This window comes from Phoenix dactylifera, chromosome 3, assembly GCF_051530095.1.
Source record: "Phoenix dactylifera cultivar Ajwa chromosome 3, Ajwa_hap1_PhDact_Kaust_v1.1, whole genome shotgun sequence".
NCBI classification, from domain to species: domain Eukaryota; kingdom Viridiplantae; phylum Streptophyta; class Magnoliopsida; order Arecales; family Arecaceae; genus Phoenix; species Phoenix dactylifera.
The window spans coordinates 32,483,238-32,502,298 of NC_143192.1; the positions used below are offsets into that span (position 1 = coordinate 32,483,238).

At 39.2% G+C, this 19,061-nt stretch overlaps 2 protein-coding genes across 8 annotated transcripts in view; both read left to right on the forward strand.

Annotated features, from left to right (window-relative positions):
* LOC148714319 (receptor-like protein EIX2) overlaps positions 1–19,061 on the forward strand; it is a 69,146-nt gene that overhangs the window by 19,419 nt on the left and 30,666 nt on the right. The window lies entirely within an intron of this gene.
* On the forward strand, positions 10,895–18,454 carry LOC103718653 (uncharacterized). 7 transcript variants are annotated; one of them, XM_089929552.1, is made up of 10 exons: positions 10,918–11,375; positions 12,055–12,281; positions 12,603–13,365; positions 13,464–13,582; positions 13,678–13,802; positions 14,416–14,515; positions 14,679–14,756; positions 15,792–15,875; positions 17,718–17,803; positions 18,018–18,454. In XM_089929552.1, exons 2-10 carry the CDS (start codon positions 12,111–12,113, stop codon positions 18,193–18,195), a joined length of 1,704 nt encoding a protein of 567 aa, XP_089785678.1. In that variant the 5' UTR covers positions 10,918–11,375; positions 12,055–12,110; the 3' UTR covers positions 18,196–18,454. The 7 variants fall into 7 exon arrangements, 5 of the variants coding, with proteins under 5 accessions (XP_088574129.2, XP_088574130.2, XP_089785678.1 ...); XM_088718003.2 differs by having other exon boundaries at positions 10,895–11,375; positions 12,055–13,365; XM_088718004.2 differs by having other exon boundaries at positions 10,898–11,326; positions 12,055–13,365.

Here is a 19,061-nt window from a genome sequence, read left to right on the forward strand (position 1 = left end):
GAGATGTAGAAATTGTATCCTAATGACTCTTTAGGATATCCTATAAAACGAGCACTTATGGTCCTAGCCTCTAGTTTGTCCGCCTGTAGTCTCTTGACGTGGGCTGGACATCCCCAAATCTTGAGATGACCCAGACTTGGTTTCTTACCATGCCATATCTCATACGGTGTGGTAGGAACGGATTTAGAAGAAACTCTATTCAATAAATAAATCGCTGTGAGTAAGGCATCTCCCCAAAGGAACATAGGTAAATCAGTGAAGCTCATCATGGACCTGACCATATCTAATAGGGTCCGATTCCTCCTCTCTGACACTCCGTTGAGTTGAGGTGTACCCGGAGGTGTCCATTGTGAGACTATGCCGTTTTCTTTGAGATAGTCCCGGAATTCCCCACTAAGGTATTCTCCTCCTCGATCTGATCGAAGAGCCTTAAGAGGTTTTCCAGTTTGTTTTTCTACTTCATTCTTGAACTCTTTGAACTTTTCAAAAGACTCAGACTTGTGTCTCATAAGATACACATACCCATACCGTGAATAATCATCGATAAAGGTAATGAAGTAAGAATAACGTCCCCTGGCTAGCACATCGAATGGGCCACATACATCTGTTTGTATTAGGGTAAGTATTTCAGTGGTCCTCTCCCCATGTCCTACAAAGGGCAGTCTAGCCATTTTTTCTTGAAGACAGGACTCGCAAACTGGATATGACTCGGAAGTCAATGAGCCGAGAAGCCCATCTTTATCCATTTTGTTCATCCTATCCTCTCCAATATGGCCAAGTCTGAGGTGCCACAAATATCTTTGGTTTATCTCATCTCTGGATCTTTTGGATCCTTTGGCACTCACATCTTGCTCGATAACATTCACAGATACATCCATATGTAAATGATAGAGACTGTCAATCATGAAACCACGTGCGACTATTTTATTTCTCAAATAAATAGAACAGCAGTCTTTGTCAAATGTAAAAACATGACCTTCCTGTGCTAGACATGAAACAGAAATCAAATTTCTGCTAGCAACAGGTACATAATAGCAGTCTCTAAGTATTAAACTAAATCCAGACGGTAGTCGTAGATGGTAGGTGCCCACAGCCACAGCAGCAACTTTTGCCTCGTTGCCAATCCGAAGGGTTACCGCACCTTCCGCCAGCCTTCTACTTTCCTTTAGACCCTGCATGGTAGTGCACAAATGAGCACTAGAACCAGAATCTATAACCCAACTAGAAGTAGAAGAAACCGTTAGATTAGTTTTAATTATGAGCAAGTCTATACCTTCTGAAGGTGTGTCACCTTTCTTGTTCTTCAGGCTCTCGAGGTATGAAGGACAGTTTCTCTTCCAGTGGCCTTCGACATTGCAGTGGAAATATTTTCCTTTGTCGTTAGCCTTTTTCTTTTGAACTTCCTTCTTTGGCTTCTTGTCTTTCTTCTGCTTCTTTGCAGGCTTCTTTTTCTTCCAAGTAGACTTTCTCTTGGAACCAGAAGTCAACTCAGCAGCAAGGACATTGCCCCTTGAACCTTTCAAGGCTCCCTCAGCAGTTACCAACATGTTGATTAGTTCAGTCTTAGTGCATTCAATCTTATTCATGTGGTAGTTTACTATAAACTGACCAAATGAATCAGGAAGTGACTGTAGGATCAAATCCACTTGCAATTCCTTGTGCATGTCCATACCGAGCTTCTCAAGCTCCTCTAGGTCCTTGATCATGGTCAGACCGTGATCATGGACAGACTGCCCCTCGCGCATCTTTGCTTTGAAGAGCCTCTTGGACACTTCAAAACGAGCTGTGCGACTCTGCTCACCATACAACTCTTGCAGGTGTGCCAGTATGTCCCTAGCAGTCTTTATATTTTCATGCTGGCATTGGAGTTCATTAGACATGGATGCCATCATATAGCATTTTACTCTAATGTCATCATCCAACCACTTTTTATGCATTTCGCGCTGAACATCAGTAGGACGTGCTGGTAGTGTGGCGATATCTGAATCGAGTATGTAGCCTATCTTCTCACAGTCCAAAACTATTTTGAGATTTCTAAGCCAGTCTTTGTAATTGGTTCCGGTCAGTCGGTTGGTCTCAAGAATACGGGTCAAAGGGTTTGAAGCCGACATTGTATCTGCAGAGAGTAAAGATTCTAGTTAGACTTTTGTACTTGATCCTAATCTGTTCTAAGGTCTTTTAGAACAAATGTAACTCCCACTATTTTTTCGAATCCCTCACACTCCCCTGGTAGGGAAACGGAAATCCCACACGACTAGGGTTTCTAGTGGGTACTGCGGTCCCACCGATTTACATGCCACCTCACCTAACAGTTATTGGTGACACATAGATGGATGAGTGTACAACTCTTGTACAATGCTTCTCAAGCATATTGCAGTGTAACTTGGTCTCTAAGCCATGAAGACCTCACCTAACAGTTATTGGTCCCATTTCTTAGTTAAGTCAGACCCACCGTATAACCGTAGGAATAAAGTCGTCATTGGGTCCTCACCTAACAGTTATTGGTGCCCAACCCCACCTTTACCCTACAACATCTCATGTCTATAGAGAGGTGCAGCCCCTCGATGCAACTTGACCACTGTGTCCAGCCGAGACAAATCAACATCAGAAAGGCCTTAGCAGCTCTACTACAGTGGAAGACCTATTGACTTAATATTGGTTAATCAGGTCTTAGTGTTTGCAACTTGAGCCCTTCATAAGAGGTAATCGAACAATTGGCCAGGTAAGCAGGTGGGAGGCTCCCCTTACTCAGAGAGTAAGGTCCTAATTAAGTAACCACCTTTCATGCTTTCCTAGACACCAATTAGATCAATTAATCTAATATGACTTGCTCATGTCGGTTCACTCTCGACTTGATTGAGGAGGTTTTGATTTAGGTCTCAATTGGGTTTGCTACATCACATGTAAACCTATCTACCCGACTCGCATTCACATCACATGCAAACGGCACATCACAGGCAGTTATAATCGCAGCATCAAATTAAAGTTAAACTTTAAATAGGTGATGATCATGGATTCTAATTAGGTCGTATTACAAGCACATGCACATCAATCGATCAAGTGGTCTTCAACTCTTGAATTGGTTCTAAGCCTCCTTGATTCGATCCTTGATCAACTCTTGATCCCATCGCCATCAACCGCTTAGATCACCTTTCATCTCATGCCTTTGCTTCAACTTGATCGTTGATGTACATCACATCACAGAAATACAACCAGATGTAAAATAAAAATAAAAATAAATTACATCTCCTTTTAGGAGGCACGCAGGCCTCTCAAAACATCAAACAAGATGCATGCAAGCATCTGAAAAATTACATGACATCGCAGATCACATCGCAGGTCATTACATTTGATACCAAAAGGGTTTGAATCCTATGATCATCACCGTATGCAACAATTATAATTTTCAGATCTGAAAACTAACTGATTGTATCATGACATAGGTCGCTGATCATGCTAATCATGATTCTAAACTTTGTAATCCCATTAACAATGCATTTAGAATCATCTTTTTATCACATAAAAATCAGCATGCAAAAAATCAGCACCCCTGAAAAATCTGCATGCAGAATTTTTCAGCATGCATGATCATTCAATTTTCAGATCTAATATGCCTTTAGATATTTAATTCTTACCTTAATCTACGAAACCTGGCTCTGATACCACTGTTGGGAACCCGCCCATGCCGCTGATATTTCAAAAAATTAAATCAGATGGCAGCGGAATCGGCATGCACGGGTTCGACGTTCATCGCATGAACGTTGTTTCGAGACCTTTCGTAATTAGGTAAGAATTAAAACTTTTAAAACTAATAGGAAGATCAAATCTTCACCTTGCGCGGGTAGATGATCACCGCAAATCTGAATTCGTGGTTTTGGAAGAGGGTTCGCTTGAAGCCGTTCAAACATCCGGCCTCTACGGGTATCCACACGAAGTAGAGGACCGATCAATGTTTCCTTGTCTCCCCGGGGTGCTAGCTCCCTTGCAGAGACTTCCTTTGATGGCTGATCTCCTCTCTTTCTTTCAACTCTTGAAAGTGCTTGAGAGGAGGAAGAAGAAGGATGAAGAAGAGGAAGAAGATGAGCCCCTACGCAGCCTTCTTCTGTTGCTTGTGCTGGATGAAGAAAGGGTAGAGGAGGAGGCCGCCAACACTTGGTGAGCTTCTACCCTTGCTTGCGGCTGCAACTAAAGAGAGGAAGAGGGTGGCCACGGCACAAGAGGAAGAGGATTCCAATGCCCTAGGGCGCCGGCCTCATGGTGCCTTTTATAGCCATCAAGGGCTCCTCCAAAGTAGGAGCCCTAGATGGTTTTCCAAAGAGAGAAGGGGGGCGCCGGCCCCTCTCTTCATGCCGCACACAAGGAGAAGAGGAGGGGCGTGATCCCTCCTTCTTGTGATGCCCTAATCCTCTTCCAAAGAGGATTGGGTGCCTCTCTTATGGTTTAATCCCAATCCAATTAGGATTAGCCAATTGGGTTCAATCTATGCTAGTCCTAATCCAACTAGGACTTGAATGAACCATGACTCAATTGAACTCTTCAATCCTAATCCAATTAGGAGTCATGTTGATTCATTAGATTATTAATTAATTTAGACTTAAGGAATCCTAATCCAATTAGGATTTGTTTAATTTTAGTCCTAATCCAATTAGGACTCTATTTGAATCCGAAGTCCTAATCTAATTAGGATTTCTAGGAATCCTACTCCATGTAGGAATCCTATTTTAATTCAAAATTCCTAATCTCATTAGGATTGTAGGAATCCTATTCCAAGTAGGAATCCCAGTCCTACTCCAACTAGGATTCCCAGTCCTAATCCAATTAGGATTCTAAGAATCCTACCCGAAGTAGGACTCTTGTTTCAAGTCCAATTAATTAATTCCCTTGGTTCCTTCTTCAACTTCTTTATCAATCAAATTGATTACTTGTGATTCTTAATCACGATTTCAACCATCGGATCGGTCAATACTTCTAGTGTGTGTGACCCCATAGGTTCTATTCTGACTGGTAGTGAGATATATTGTGATCTCTATCTCAATATCATTGAAAACTCCTTTCAATGGGTTGGAACGATTCCAACTCAACTCATTAGGGTTTATCGATCATCGAGATAATCCCTGTGAGTCCCACCATCCACCAGTGACACCTAGCAGCATGTAGTGGCTACCCAGCAGAATGGAATGATGAACCTCTAGGTGCAGTTAACATGTGATACAGTCCTACTATCGTGGATCCCTACAGGACGGAGGTCATGGACAACTCGTCAAACCCCATCGTCTGTCATATGTCAAGATTTATTCGACTTGAGTTCGATAGTGGAAAACTCTTTTTCCACTTTATATTACTGTCCTGGCCAAGGTCTTAGAACTCAGTCTAACAAATCACATAGGATCACTCCTCTTCTATCAAGGTCGATAGATTCCTTATAGGTGCATACCCTACTCCTACAGTGAACCTACTGCAGCCAATCTACACTGCATGGACCCATATGGCTAGAGACCATGTATGTGTGCAGTCAAACTACAATAACCTCACTGTGAGTAGCCGAAGCACCGCAGGTCAAAGGACCAGTCACACTACTGCAACATCAAGCAAGTCACTGACGAGTGGATAGACATCCAAGTGACTTCTTGTCTTGGTCACGCTCAGTACCCTTGTTCTCTAACAAGCACCTGCACTATCACTTCAGTGTCCCTACACTGTGGACTCAAGTCTCGTCCATCCAGAAGGAAAGTGATCTGTGCACTGATCGGATCGATCACCGTCCTCGTGATGATCCATTGATCAGGAGCATTTAGAAATTAATCACCAATGATACATGGCTCAAATTCTCAACTCTTGAGAATATGTATCATCATCTTATTAATTCCTTGGACGATTCATAGACACATAAATAATATGAATGAAAAGATGCCTTTTATTTATTCAATAATAAACAGTCAAGTACAAAATTACGTCCCTAGAATCAACAATGTGTCAGCCAAATTGGCTTCTAGGGCATACATCTAACAACAATCACAAACACAAGGATTTTATAGTGGTTCGGAGCTAACCCTTGCTCCTACGTCCACTCCCCAAACCTCACTTGGGAATTCACTATAACCCCTCGGATTACAGCCGGTTGTTTTACAAGCTCACAACCAAACTTGTTGTTTTACGAGGTCACAACGAACTCGGTCGGTTTTCCCAGGCTCACCGACTAGAACCACCCCGATTGTTTTCCCGGGATCACAATCGAACCCTTACACCGTTGGTTTCAACCTAGGCTCACCAACAAACCTATACACCCTTGATTCAATCCCCTGATTGAATCAAGTAAAGACCAAATGGAAAGAACAAAGACAAACAGAAAAATAGAGCTTCTGAAAAGCAGATATACAGCGATATAACTAAGAGAGAAGTTTAGAGCCCTCAAACACGTTTGAGTTGGAGTAGAGAAGGGCTTCTGGAACTTTCTGTCTCCTCTTGAATGTCTGAAAGACTTGAAGGCTGGAGGAGACTTCTTTAAAGCTGGGAAGAGTCGGTTGAATGGAGTTAATGGTGCTCTTCCTTCTTTTCCGTTGAAAAAATCGTTTGCAGATGAAGGATTCTTGTTTTCTTTGAGTGGAATGTTGCTTCTCTCCTTTGCTACAGTTCTCTGTGGCTATTTAGCCATTCTCCACGGAAACTAGCCGTTAGACTCACTTTACTAGCCATTCTGCATACTCTGCACATCCTGACAATGTGTCCGTTGGGGTCGGAGTCGACTCGCGCGATCTGGAGTCGACTCGGCTGTAGCGGGAGTCGACTCATGCTTTTTTGGAGTCGGCTCGGCAACTGTTCCGGATTTGAATTAAAGTGAGCTTCTCGACTGGGAGTCGACTCGACTTAACCCGGAGTCGACTCGCCAAAACCTGGAGCTGACATGGCATTTTTGGAGTCGGCTCATCCCATGAAATCCACAGAGCTATTCTTCAACTTGGCCCACTCGAGTCGACTCGGAAATACTGGGAGTCGACTCGGCGCTCAGAGCCCGAACTCCCGATTTTCTGTCTTTTGGCTCGTCCAGTCTTGGAGTCGACTCAAGCTGTTCCGGAGTCGACTCGGCTCTCAGTTTTCGAAACACAGCCTTCTGTCTTTTTGGTGTAGCGCTGCCTTGGAGTCGACTCGAGCTGTCTTGGAGTCGACTCGCGTCTCAGAGACAACAATTCGGTCTTCTGTCTTTTTGGGGTCGCGCTGTCTCGGAGTCGACTCGGGCATTGCGGGAGTCGACTCGGATCTCAGTGTCCGAAAACTGCTCTCTGACTTTTTCCTAGTATAACACTGAGAGTCGACTCTAGCTTTCTTTGGAGTCGACCTGCCAACTATCGGAGTCGACTCGCGTTCCTCAGGAGTCGACTCGGCTCTCAGGGTCGAAAATTGCTCTCTAACTTTTTGTCTGTAACTCCCTGGAGTCGACTCATACTACTCCAGAGTCGACTCGGCAAGCTTCGGAGTCGACTCGCGCTCTTCAGGAGTCGACTCGTTGACAGGTTTTGAATTGAGTCTTTCTGTTCATCTGTCTGTTCTCAGTCGGAGTCGACTCGTAATGTTCCGGATTCGACTCGAGCCTGTGCCAGTGCTTCTGATACGCTTGGAGTCGACTCGTAATATCCCGGAGTCGACTCGAGTCTCAGACTTTGGTTCAACTTGACTTCTTAACTTATCCAAAATATCTTGAACCAAGTCTAGACGCACTTAACCATAAATTTATAAGATTTTCACTGAAACACTAGATTGAATTCATTAGTAAGCATAAGATATACTCAAATGCTTTGATCTCATCAAAATCAAATAGGGTTATGATCAATCACTCCACAACATGCACCTCATAAATGACTTAAATATATTTTCTTATAATCACATGCCAATCTTAGATGAATTAAAGATTGGGTTCTAGTAAAACTAAGATAGGAAAATTTAAATATTTGAAGGTCAGAGGACATTCTGGTGCAAGGCCACGAACCTAGGATGCCTAATAGATCAAAAGTTGGTTCACTAAAATTAATGCACGGCTGTGCCAAAATGAAGCTGGATTATTACTCTCCATCCATGCTAACTCATGGCTATCGCCCCCACTTCATCCACAATGTAATAAGCTTTTGCTGTAGTCCAAATTCATAGGCAGCTATGCTTTCCATGTGAGGTAATTACAATTATATATACATCCCTTCAAACAAAATATGCAAAAACATGATTATAGTAAAAAATTATAGATCATCCATGAGAGGATCCATACGGGCATTTTTTTTTAGTCCTACATTAGTTATGTGCTAGAGAAATCATGAGTACTTAAACAAGACTAAGAAACTCAAAATAATACCTTTCAGCTAGCTTTTTTTTCTTACAAGATCATGGATTATTACAAAATGATATCAGACTAAACCTAACTCATGGCCTGTACAGATTAGAAAACACTGGAGCATAGTTTCTTCTGGAACCACAGACCGATCATAGTATTGTGATTGAATTTAAGCCTAGAAAAAATGTTAGAGCTTAAATGAGAAGAGTATGTAAGGATCCACACCGGCGTATGCTTAATTCACATCGATTATGCACTGGGAAGAACTTGGATAATGATACCGAGACTAAGGAATATAAAAGAATACATGCTGGCTAGCCTATGTGGGTAAGGTCCTAGGTTGTCAAAATCCGCTTCCGATCATTATTTAATTTATCAGAGATGTGAAAGTGTGTAACTGATAGAGTACATAGAAGACCCGATTGATATCTAGGTGAATTGAGCAATGATTACTAATGAGTGATTGGAACCAATACTCATTTAAGTAACAATAAGTCCTTTCAAAACTATCCTAGAAAAGTGGGTTAATTTATCAAAAATTTCTTCCTCAAAGAGAACCCACTATTGAAGGCAGACGAAATTGGTATGTACAAAATTGCTTGTCTAATTATAGAGAATTTGCATTTACAAAGTTGTTTTTAGGTTGCTTGTCTACTTATTTTATATTTACGAAAAATTCCTCCAATCAGAAGACATAAAAAATTGGTATGGTTCAAGAGAATCGGTGTGATACACACAAAGTAATTGAGCACAAACTTGCCTAGACGGTAGCGAGTGGGCTTGGAAAAACTTTTCACGTGCACTGGTGGGCACCCTAAAGTATTTTCCTTTATTTTGAGCTTATACTATGTAGCTGCATTGGTAAGTCGCATATACCAAAAATATAGGCATAATAATATTACCAAAGATGGGCATCCATGTTAATATGGTGAAAACTGACTTAGATACTAAGTCATTAGTGTTTGGGTCATGAGTGAACAATTCTGCTGTGGGTGAAACATGGATTAATCCATTGGCCTATGGAATCATTTGTACAGTATAATAATGAATATTTAAAAGTAATAAAAATTTTAAAAATATAAAAAATGAATAAATATAAAAGTTACGACAATCATAATTGAATTAGTTATTACATATGTAATATCCATGATCCACATAAAAAATAATAAAATATCCATACCATAAAAATGATAGATTCTTGCAATTTATTTTATAGAAGAATAAATAAAAAGATATCTATTAGTATCTTTTACTAAATATATCTCTCACCGGATTCAGGCTTAGCATACCAAAGACCAACTTGGCTAAAGATTTGGGTTGCCAAGATACTGGTCATACTACAGGCCTTCAGTCAGATTAAATTTGCATTAAAAATATATTTTAAAATTTAAGATATAAAAATAGAATTAATATAAAATATGTATATTTTATAATTTTCTATTTTGATTCTACTTTTTAAATCACATTGATCGACATTCTATGCTACTCTTTGAAGATAGCATAAACAGAAAATAATCATGAATTATTTAATTTTAAAACCTATGAAATTATTTATAGTATGGAAAAAATATGTGAAACTTATTGATTTTGTATGTTTCATTCTCTTCCAAAAGATTGAAATGATTATATTTTTTATACAATTTATTTGATTATGAAATATGGGATGTGAGCTTGATGAACCCTTGATATGGGTTACAGCATTTCCAGTAGCTGATTGGATGAGCTAATATAGGATGCGAGCTTGATTAACCGTCACTCTAGGTTGTAGCAATCCCTGCAGCTGTTAGTATTGCTTCATGATGCTTTCGATTGTTAGTTTGCTTCTCTACTGATGCCTGTTAATGCTCTTTTGTAAGAGTTTAAGGGGTTGCCTCCCATTCCTAAAAAAAGACTTTAGGTTTTTCTTCCTGAAAACCTGCTAATTTTTTGATGGATCCGAATGCATTTCCAAATCCTTTAAGAAATCAGATGGGCCAGAGGTTGGTTTGCTGGTTTTCCAGCTGGTCCAATGTGGCAGTAATAACCATGGGACTTAGACAAGCCCTCGGTATAGCTAAGATCAAAACTTAATTCTAAAAATAAAATAATAAAATATATTTATAATTTTTTTAATAAGGATGCTATTATGTTTGTCTAATAAACTGAATTTTTTGGTGTTAAATATGGTGGGGTGGGCAGGGGGTTTATTAGAGCCTAAATATTAACTCTGCGAACAATGCTCAAGAAAAAAAAAAATCTTCAGTTTTAATAATTCTATAAAATTGGACTAAAAATACTATAAAATTCAAAACTTGGGTCATCTGTATCAACTAAATATGAACCGGTCTAAATTCAAAATTTTATTTTATAATTTTTTTCCTTACAGTCCAAAGTCTACGACTTGGGTTTCGATTTAAACAAATTTTTAGAAAAAAATGCAAGCTAAATATACTAAAAGGGTTGATTTCTATAAAATTTTTAGTTTAATTCTATAAAAAGATCTAAATAAGCTCGGCATTTGTACAAGTTTAGAAAAAAATTCGGCAGAGATAAAATATTTTTTTTTATAATAAAAAGCAGCTGCAGCAACTTCCCATAGACGCGAAGCCAAGCCACTTTCTCAGGGCTTGCCCTCCGCCTACCGTACCCCCGTGCTTAATAATCCAAAAGGCGCGATCCCTCTCTACAAAACGACCCTTCTACGGCTCCATCATTCGTTTTCAAAAAAGAAAACACTCTCTAAAAAAACGTTTACACAAAGTAGCCGAGGCTGGGTCCTCTCCACGAAGAAAATGTTCCAGATTTCAGTCGAGATCTACCGCAGCTGAAGAGAGTGAGATTGGATAGTGAAAATAATGATTTTTGGAGAGTTTTGGAACCGGGAACGATGCTCGCTCGAGAGAATCTCCTCTTCGAACGATATATAAGAGGAGGCAGATGGAGGACCTCGAAGAGCACCCAAGCCCGCAGTAGAGAAGCCCTTGTCCTCCTCCGTTTAGAGCAGGCTCCTCTCCTTCGAATCCCTTTGAGGTATCAATCCCATCGATCTAGAGCTAGGGTTTGTGATTTCTTGGAAAAGGTGAATGTGGATTGATGAATATCCTTGGAAGAAATCTGTGCTTCATTTTGCACCGATAATTGCACTTTCTACTATGTCGGATCTGCAGTTAAATTTCAAAATTTGAACTTATGATCGGACGATATGTTGTGTCTGAGTTAGTGGTGTTGGGGAATTTCGATGCTAGGTTATGCAGAATTCCTGTTTGATGCAAGAGCTCCGAGAGGAACAGAGTTTTTGATTTAATCTCGGTTTTTCTGATTTATGTGTAGTTGCGTACTTGTTAGGTTTCATTGGAATTTGTGAGCTTGCGTACTGATTTGACTTGGGTAATTTGCTTCCTGTATGCAAGTCTGCTAGAAATAAAACCTCCAGTTAATTAGTTCTATCATTCAACTTTTTTGGAATCACCTCTGCGGTACTCTTCATTACACTGCGCTAGTTGTGATGTAATTACTTAGTAAAATAATAAAATTTTCTTATACCTTTTTTCAGACATTATGATCGCCATTTTGTATGCATTTATTCATATTGGTATTAGCTATGCAGGCTTTTTACTTGGATATCTTCAAATGCCTAAATTATCAAGAGTTTTATTAGAATGCATGCTCCATTTTATCGTGCTGTAACTATTTCTTTGCTACTAAGGATTAACTCTTGTGCTTTTCTGAGTTGTTGAAGTGTTTGTAATTCTTTTCAGTGTAGATATTGCTACTCTTTAGCAGTCAAGGACACTTCTATATAGGTTTTCTGAAAATGACTTCCCAGTGCTGGCCTTCAAAAAGCAATAGATCTTCAACCAGGTATTGGTGGGTTCCAATGGAAGTGCAATCCTTTGAGCCAAATACATTTTTCCTCAAGGAGGATGTCTCTATTTCTCGTGCAAAAAGCAATGCACAATCTGAAACCAAAGCTCCTAGCAACAGAGTAAGTACAGCGAAGTTTATATCAGCAGTTGTAGGGATCTGGGATTATGTTGGTGAGCCAGCAATTTTTCATCCCAATGGAAGCTTGAAATACCACGACATTTGTCAGAAGGATAATCTTATATGCTATTCTGATGGCCAAACAAAGCATAAAGCTAGATCTGCCAATGGAGAAAATTTCTGCAATAATCTCACATCCAGTAGCTGTTTCTCATCATCTGCAAAGTCAAACTTTGAAGATCTGAAAACAATTAAGAAAAGGTTATTGTTTGCTTCATGCAATAGGAATGTCAGCAATTCTTTCATCTGTAAAAATGTCCAGGTCGGTGATTCTCATTTGCCTGTAGACTCTTATGGAATTGATAAGGTGGCAAGCCAAGAGGTGTCCAATGATCTGGCACACCCATATGAAAGTACAACTAGGGAGAAAGTTCTGACCAAACCCACTAGCAATGGATCGGATGGAACAGATGATAACTCCACCATTGCAGAAAGAAATTCTTTGGCTGACTTATCTGCTAATCAGAGTGAAGGAGGTAATATTGCAACTGAATGTGAAGATGTTTCTAGTGGTAATGTTGTGAATTTAGTAGAAAATGTTCTACAGACTCATGGTTCTCATTATTCAACTTATACATTTCAACCATTGAAAACTACGAAAGAGGCAATCATTGTTTTAAGAAATCCAAGTTCTGGTCTTCACTTCGACTGTAACATGGATCTTTTAAGTTCAACTGATTGCACACTTGGACAGTGCCAACAAGAAACGGACTCTTTATGCGCCGTCATTGAATCCTCAGGCGAAATTTCTGCTTCTAAGGATTGTAATGTTCATGATAATAGTACAAAATTACATGACAAGCTTGTTCATGAGCAAGAGCCTTCTCTAAAGCATTGGCTATCCATACAAAATAAAATTCAAGTTGCCCTTTCCAAGAATAGACATGCCATAGCAGGAGCACTGGCTGGAACATTGGTTAGCCTTTGTCTTCATCCTGTTGATACAGTTAAGACCATCATTCAGGCTAATGGCATGGGTCAAAAATCATCTTATCTCATTGTTAGGAGAATTATATCTGAAAAAGGTAAAATTTGAGTGCATATGCTTAGGATGTTCATTTGTTGCTATTACTTGAAGAATGTGACAGGAACCCTTCTAAAAATGTGCTTCGAATTTGTTTAGGCATGCTGGGACTCTACCGTGGAATTGCTAGCAATATTGCTTCTTCAGCACCAATATCTGCAATTTATACTTTCACATATGAATCAGTTAAGGGAGATCTGCTGCCTCTTCTGCCAAAGGTGATTTTTGGTCCTTGCATCTGTGAGATGTCATTATTTGTGGCAGGTACTCTTTCTATTTGCCTTCGTTGGCCTTACTGGTCTTCATTATACAGGAATACCATTCCTTGGCACATTGCATTGCGGGTGGCTGTTCAAGTATAGCAACCTCTTTTGTCTTTACTCCTAGTGAACGCATTAAGCAGCAGATGCAAGTGGGTTTACAGTATCAGAACTGCTGGTAATCTTTTATTGTATATTCCATTTCGTCTCAAGTTTGAGAGTGTTTATTTGAATTCTTTTGTTGGTATTTTTCTCTTACAACCAAGAGCTATTACGGAATAAGTTATACTTAAGTTATAAGATACCTGGTTTGGCAACAAAACCAAGCATAATTTTTATTTTTTAAGCACCTTGAATTTGAGGGTAAATGACACTGGTTAGACTCTAGGTGCATCTATCGCTTCTCCCAAGCATAGCCTTCACATGCATAGAGCATGAACTTTGATGAGCATTGAGTTCTTTGCAGCCATATTTTGTAATTTGCTAGCAACATCAGCATAAGATATCCCGTTGATCCAACCATGGAGTGGATCAGGGTGACCAGCGTTCAACTAATTTTTAAGCTAGCCACTCACCCGGAAGAGAAGCTGTTGTTGATCCTATTAAAAAATTAATAATTCTTGATAAAATTTTCAAGACATGTTTCGGACTTTGCAAAGTTTAACTATCACATATGTTAGCTGCAGAAATTTAATCAGCATTATAAATTTTTCTCAGAAATCATACTTCTTGTAAATTCTTTGTATAGCATATGTCAGTTCTTCAATCTCTCAAAAGAAAGCTTTTTGCAGGAATGCTATGATTGGATGTCTTGAAAAAGGTGGTGTGTCTTCATTATATGCTGGATGGGGTGCAGTCCTTTGCAGGAACATCCCACACTCTATCATTAAAGTATTTTGCTGTACTTAAGTTTTTTATTACTTAACTTTCAAACATGTGATAACTATAGTGAGTCTGTGTTTTTTTGTTGCTCTGTCTGCTTTTAAATACATACGGTGTTTTAAAAGGCTCATATGTTTCCAGTGCTTACATATATAAATCCATCTGCATGCAGTTCTATACCTATGAAAGCCTGAAGCAGTTGGTCTTGGGATCAGCAAAGCCTGATGCTAGTCTCAACACATTGCAAACGGTTAGTTCTCTGTCCATCTTCCTGCAGTGAGCACTATACTGTCAGCTATTGGACCTGCCAACATTATCATTATTAACAGCCATCAATAATGGTTTGTTTTGAAGAAAAGTTCTTTGTAATTGTGTATTCTGAGAAATGTGTACTAAACTGCAGTTTTCTCTGTGAGCTAATGCTCAACCTGCCTTCATTTTGTGAAGACTGGAGATCTCATATATGCAGTTTTCTGATAGGCGAATAATGCTATTCACTAATACTCTAGTTATGTAAACCTCTACTTAGGCATTCCAGAACTGCTTGTGCAGTGGTTAGAACAATAACTTACACATAGTATCAAAAATGTATACCAAACCATATTATTTGTGTGTGGGAGCATGTTTATATATATTAGCAAAGGATTCAGCATGTTTTAATTTTAAGTTTGCCACTAGTGCTGAGTTTTAACTTCTGTCATTGTTGTTCTACAATAGCTCGCTACCGTACTAGTTTCAAATTAAGACAGGTGGGCGTCCTGTGTTGTTGTTGCTCTGTTCTGTATGCATGTTTTCGGTAGTCTGGTTTATATTTAAGGATTTTTTCTGAAGAGCTTATGCACTGCCAATTAAGAAGGTCTGGATAATGTGTGACAATATGCTGTTGCCGCTGCTATTACTTCCGTGGATGCTGCTATTGCTGCTATTATTATTGTATGCTAGCCAAATCAGATATGCTGATTATGCTTTAATAGATCATGTGTCTTGAGAATCTGTGTGTGGACATCCACATGTGCAAGGATTTCATGATCACATATCAGCAGAAGCCAGAGTTTTCTGTTAGGGTTAATGGTTATGAAAGTTTGCAACAATTAGTGAGCATCTAGTACCAACCTACTAAGGCTATTATCTTGTCTTGATCTTATGTACAAATGCGATCCATTTCAAGCCAATGAATTTTATACTTTATATGTTTCTTTTTATGTAGTATCTAAGGATGATTACATGCAGTATTAGACATTAAATAAGTACACATGAATTGAATAGAATGATTGTATCTTTGCAGCTAGTATGTGGTGGCCTTGCTGGATCTACCGCGGCTTTGTTCACGACTCCTTTTGATGTAGTGAAGACAAGACTACAGACACAAGTGAGTTTCCATGCTTGCATTAGTGATGACTTCAAGAGAGATGATAAAAAATTTAACGCTTTCCTTATAGAATTTAATTATCCCGAGTAGAGAAATTTTGATAAATAATTCCTGCATTTCGCCTTTGAACCATAACAGTTAAGCCTCACCTTATCCATTTTGATCAGGCATCATCTATTATTTAAATTTATCTGTGCTGTTCTGATGCACTAAGATGCATGAATTTTTCTTTGCATGTCTCCTTTTCAGGATTTGCGGTTCAAGAATGTCTTGAATTTCAACTTATAAAGTAAAAAAGATAATGAATATTCAACTATCATTAGATATTAGACATTTATATCAGAATCATCTTTTGGCTTTAGCTTGCTTTGTAAGTCATATATGTCAAAATTTGGCCACAGTTTTAAGACCCCTATTAATCCGGGGAACGAACCAATCTAGAGTTCTATTCTTGTTAGTTGAGGACACACACAAAAAAACTGCTAAGGGTGGGCATATCGTATATAAGCATTGTTCTAATTGTTACTTGTCAAATATTGGGTGTATAATGCCTTCTGAAGGTATAATGTACTATCACATGAACTTGTTAATATTTGGAAACTCTAGTATGTTATGTCATTCATATCAAATAAACCTAGACATTTTTGGGCTGGGCCAAGTTCATTTCAGGTCATAATGCAAGATCAAGAACCAAATAGTTTGAAGGAGCCTAAATTAGCTGACCTTGCACCTACTTTAATATAGCCCAAATCCAGCCTAATTATTAAACAGTTAAACCATAGGCATGAGGTAGGATGAGCCCTGCATGGCCTAACCCTAGGTTCAACACTTAAGGCAACCTTCATTTCATGGCTGCCTTGAGAGAGATACGGGGGTTGAGGAGGGGGAGGGGCTAGGCCTATATGGGTAGAGGAGATGTTTGGGAAAGAGAAAAGACAAAGGTTGGGGTTGTGATTTAGTTTTGGAAAAGAGAGGAGTCATGGATCAGCGATTAGGTACTGGAGGGTGTAGTTGAGAGGGGTGCGGGGGAGTGGAGAGGAGAGCCATGAGATGGAGATTAAGGGATTAAGTTGATAGAGAGGGGACACAGCATACCTTGGGTGCAATGGTAGTCACTGACTTGTGGTACGTCTATGGAGGCAGAGGAGGGAAGGGATGAAGGGATAGAGGAAAGAGGGGGAAAGCTGCCAGAGTGGGAGGAGAGGGGACATGGGTGAAGGAATAAAGGAAGCAATTTTAGGGTTGAAACTAAGGACAAAATTAGGAATTATTGATACATTTATCATATATAAACTGTTTGGGCAGGCAAGCCAAGCCAAGGTAAACTTATATCCAGCTCGTGCCTGATCCTGACCCAAAATTAACTCAGGCAAGAAATTGTGAGGCTAATAAAACTTGGCAGGCCGATATTCCTTGCGCAAACATGCGAGAATCTGGCCAGATGGGCTGGAGAAAAAATGCTAGATAAGTTATTTTATATTCGGTAGATGTATTATTTGCGATTAGTTAATTAGATTTGATAAATGTACTATCTGTAGTTTTGAGAGCAAAATCATAAAATATTTAATGCAAGGGAGGTATTCTTGATTACAAAGGTCATAATGAGGTCAGGCCTTCCCTTTGAGTCCCAATTAAATGAATGCTTGACGTAATTAACTAAAATGAATACTGAAAGTACCTGATAAGTAACTAAACAACTGCAAGAAAGCAATTTGTTGAAGCTGATGGCTTGAATATCATCAATTTTGGGAATATGAGATCAGATACTTTTTTATGCCTTGTAACCATTTACATGTGTGAGCTTAGAGAGTTCTGTACTTCTAATGAGAAATTACTATCTAGGCTCCTGGAACTCTTGGAAGGTACAATGGGGTTCTTCATGCGCTTCAAGAAATAGCTAGGGAAGAAGGGTTGCAAGGTCTTTACAGGTGAGTGTAATTTTATCATCTCTCTGTCATATAGTTACTTTAAATGAATCCATGTTTTTCCCCTCAAAAATCCATGCAATCATTCCTCTGTTGACAATTGAACAACCAATTCACTTATGCTCTAAGCATGTAATTATGCTTGTAATCTTCAATATTGAGATCACTTCACCTAAATTTTGCTATAAGCTGATATTTTCTCTCTTTCCGTGTTCAGGGGCTTGACTCCGAGGTTGGCTATGTATGTTTCTCAAGGAGCCATCTTCTTTGCGTCATATGAGTTTCTCAAAGCAGTTTTTGCTTTGGAAGTTCCACAACCACCTTCCCAAGTCACCGAGATCAAACAAAAAGCAGATGATCTTGCACCATCAAAAATGCACAAACTGCATTCATAAGTACAGTTTGAGCACATATTTGAAAGTTCATATGAAGTTATTTTTTCAAAGAAAGAAAGTCATAGATATACCAACTTAAGAAAGCATCTACAGGAGCACTGTCGGTTGGAAGAACAAAGCTCAAGTTAGATTTTGCAATCCCATTTATTTCCAACCAACATTTTTTAATTTTCTTTGAGGTTTTGAGGTTTTGTTCTGCTAATACTCCTTTTGTTTCTCTAGAATTCTTTTCATCACAAACTAAATATCTTGTTGACAATTCAGAGTTACAACCACACTTCAACTGGATAAAGGCAGGATATTAGCCATCCCACCCCCCACAATAAAAAAAATCCGAAAAGGAAAAACATTGCATTCTCTTGGGGAAGATGAACAATTTGCTCCATTAATTTGGATTCTTGTATGTCCTCTTGTTTCTGTTTGTTTCTTCATCCTGAATTAATGCTACATGGGTATACTTCTGCAACCATGGATGCAAAACTGCCTCAAGCATCAGATCCAACTGCATTTCAAGCAGCATTCTAAACATCATGGAGCCTTTCCATTCTTCAAAGATTTCAAGATTTTTATCAAGCAGCAGCAAATGTCATCTGGATGTTATCTTTACATGATTGTATGTTTGCTTAATCTCCTTGTGGTGGATCTCGAAGAGCTAGGAAACCGAACCCATGATATTTTGCTATGCTAGCCGCAGAAGCAGGAGGACCAGTTCAAAAGATAACAAAAGTGGAGGCTATAGCTAATTCTAAGGGGGATTAGTTGACTATGTGAAGTTTAGGAAGGGAGTTTGTTGAGTTTGTTTAGGAGTCTAAGTAGCCGTTGGGCTTACTTATAAATAAGTATTTGGAGAGCAATCGACGATCGAA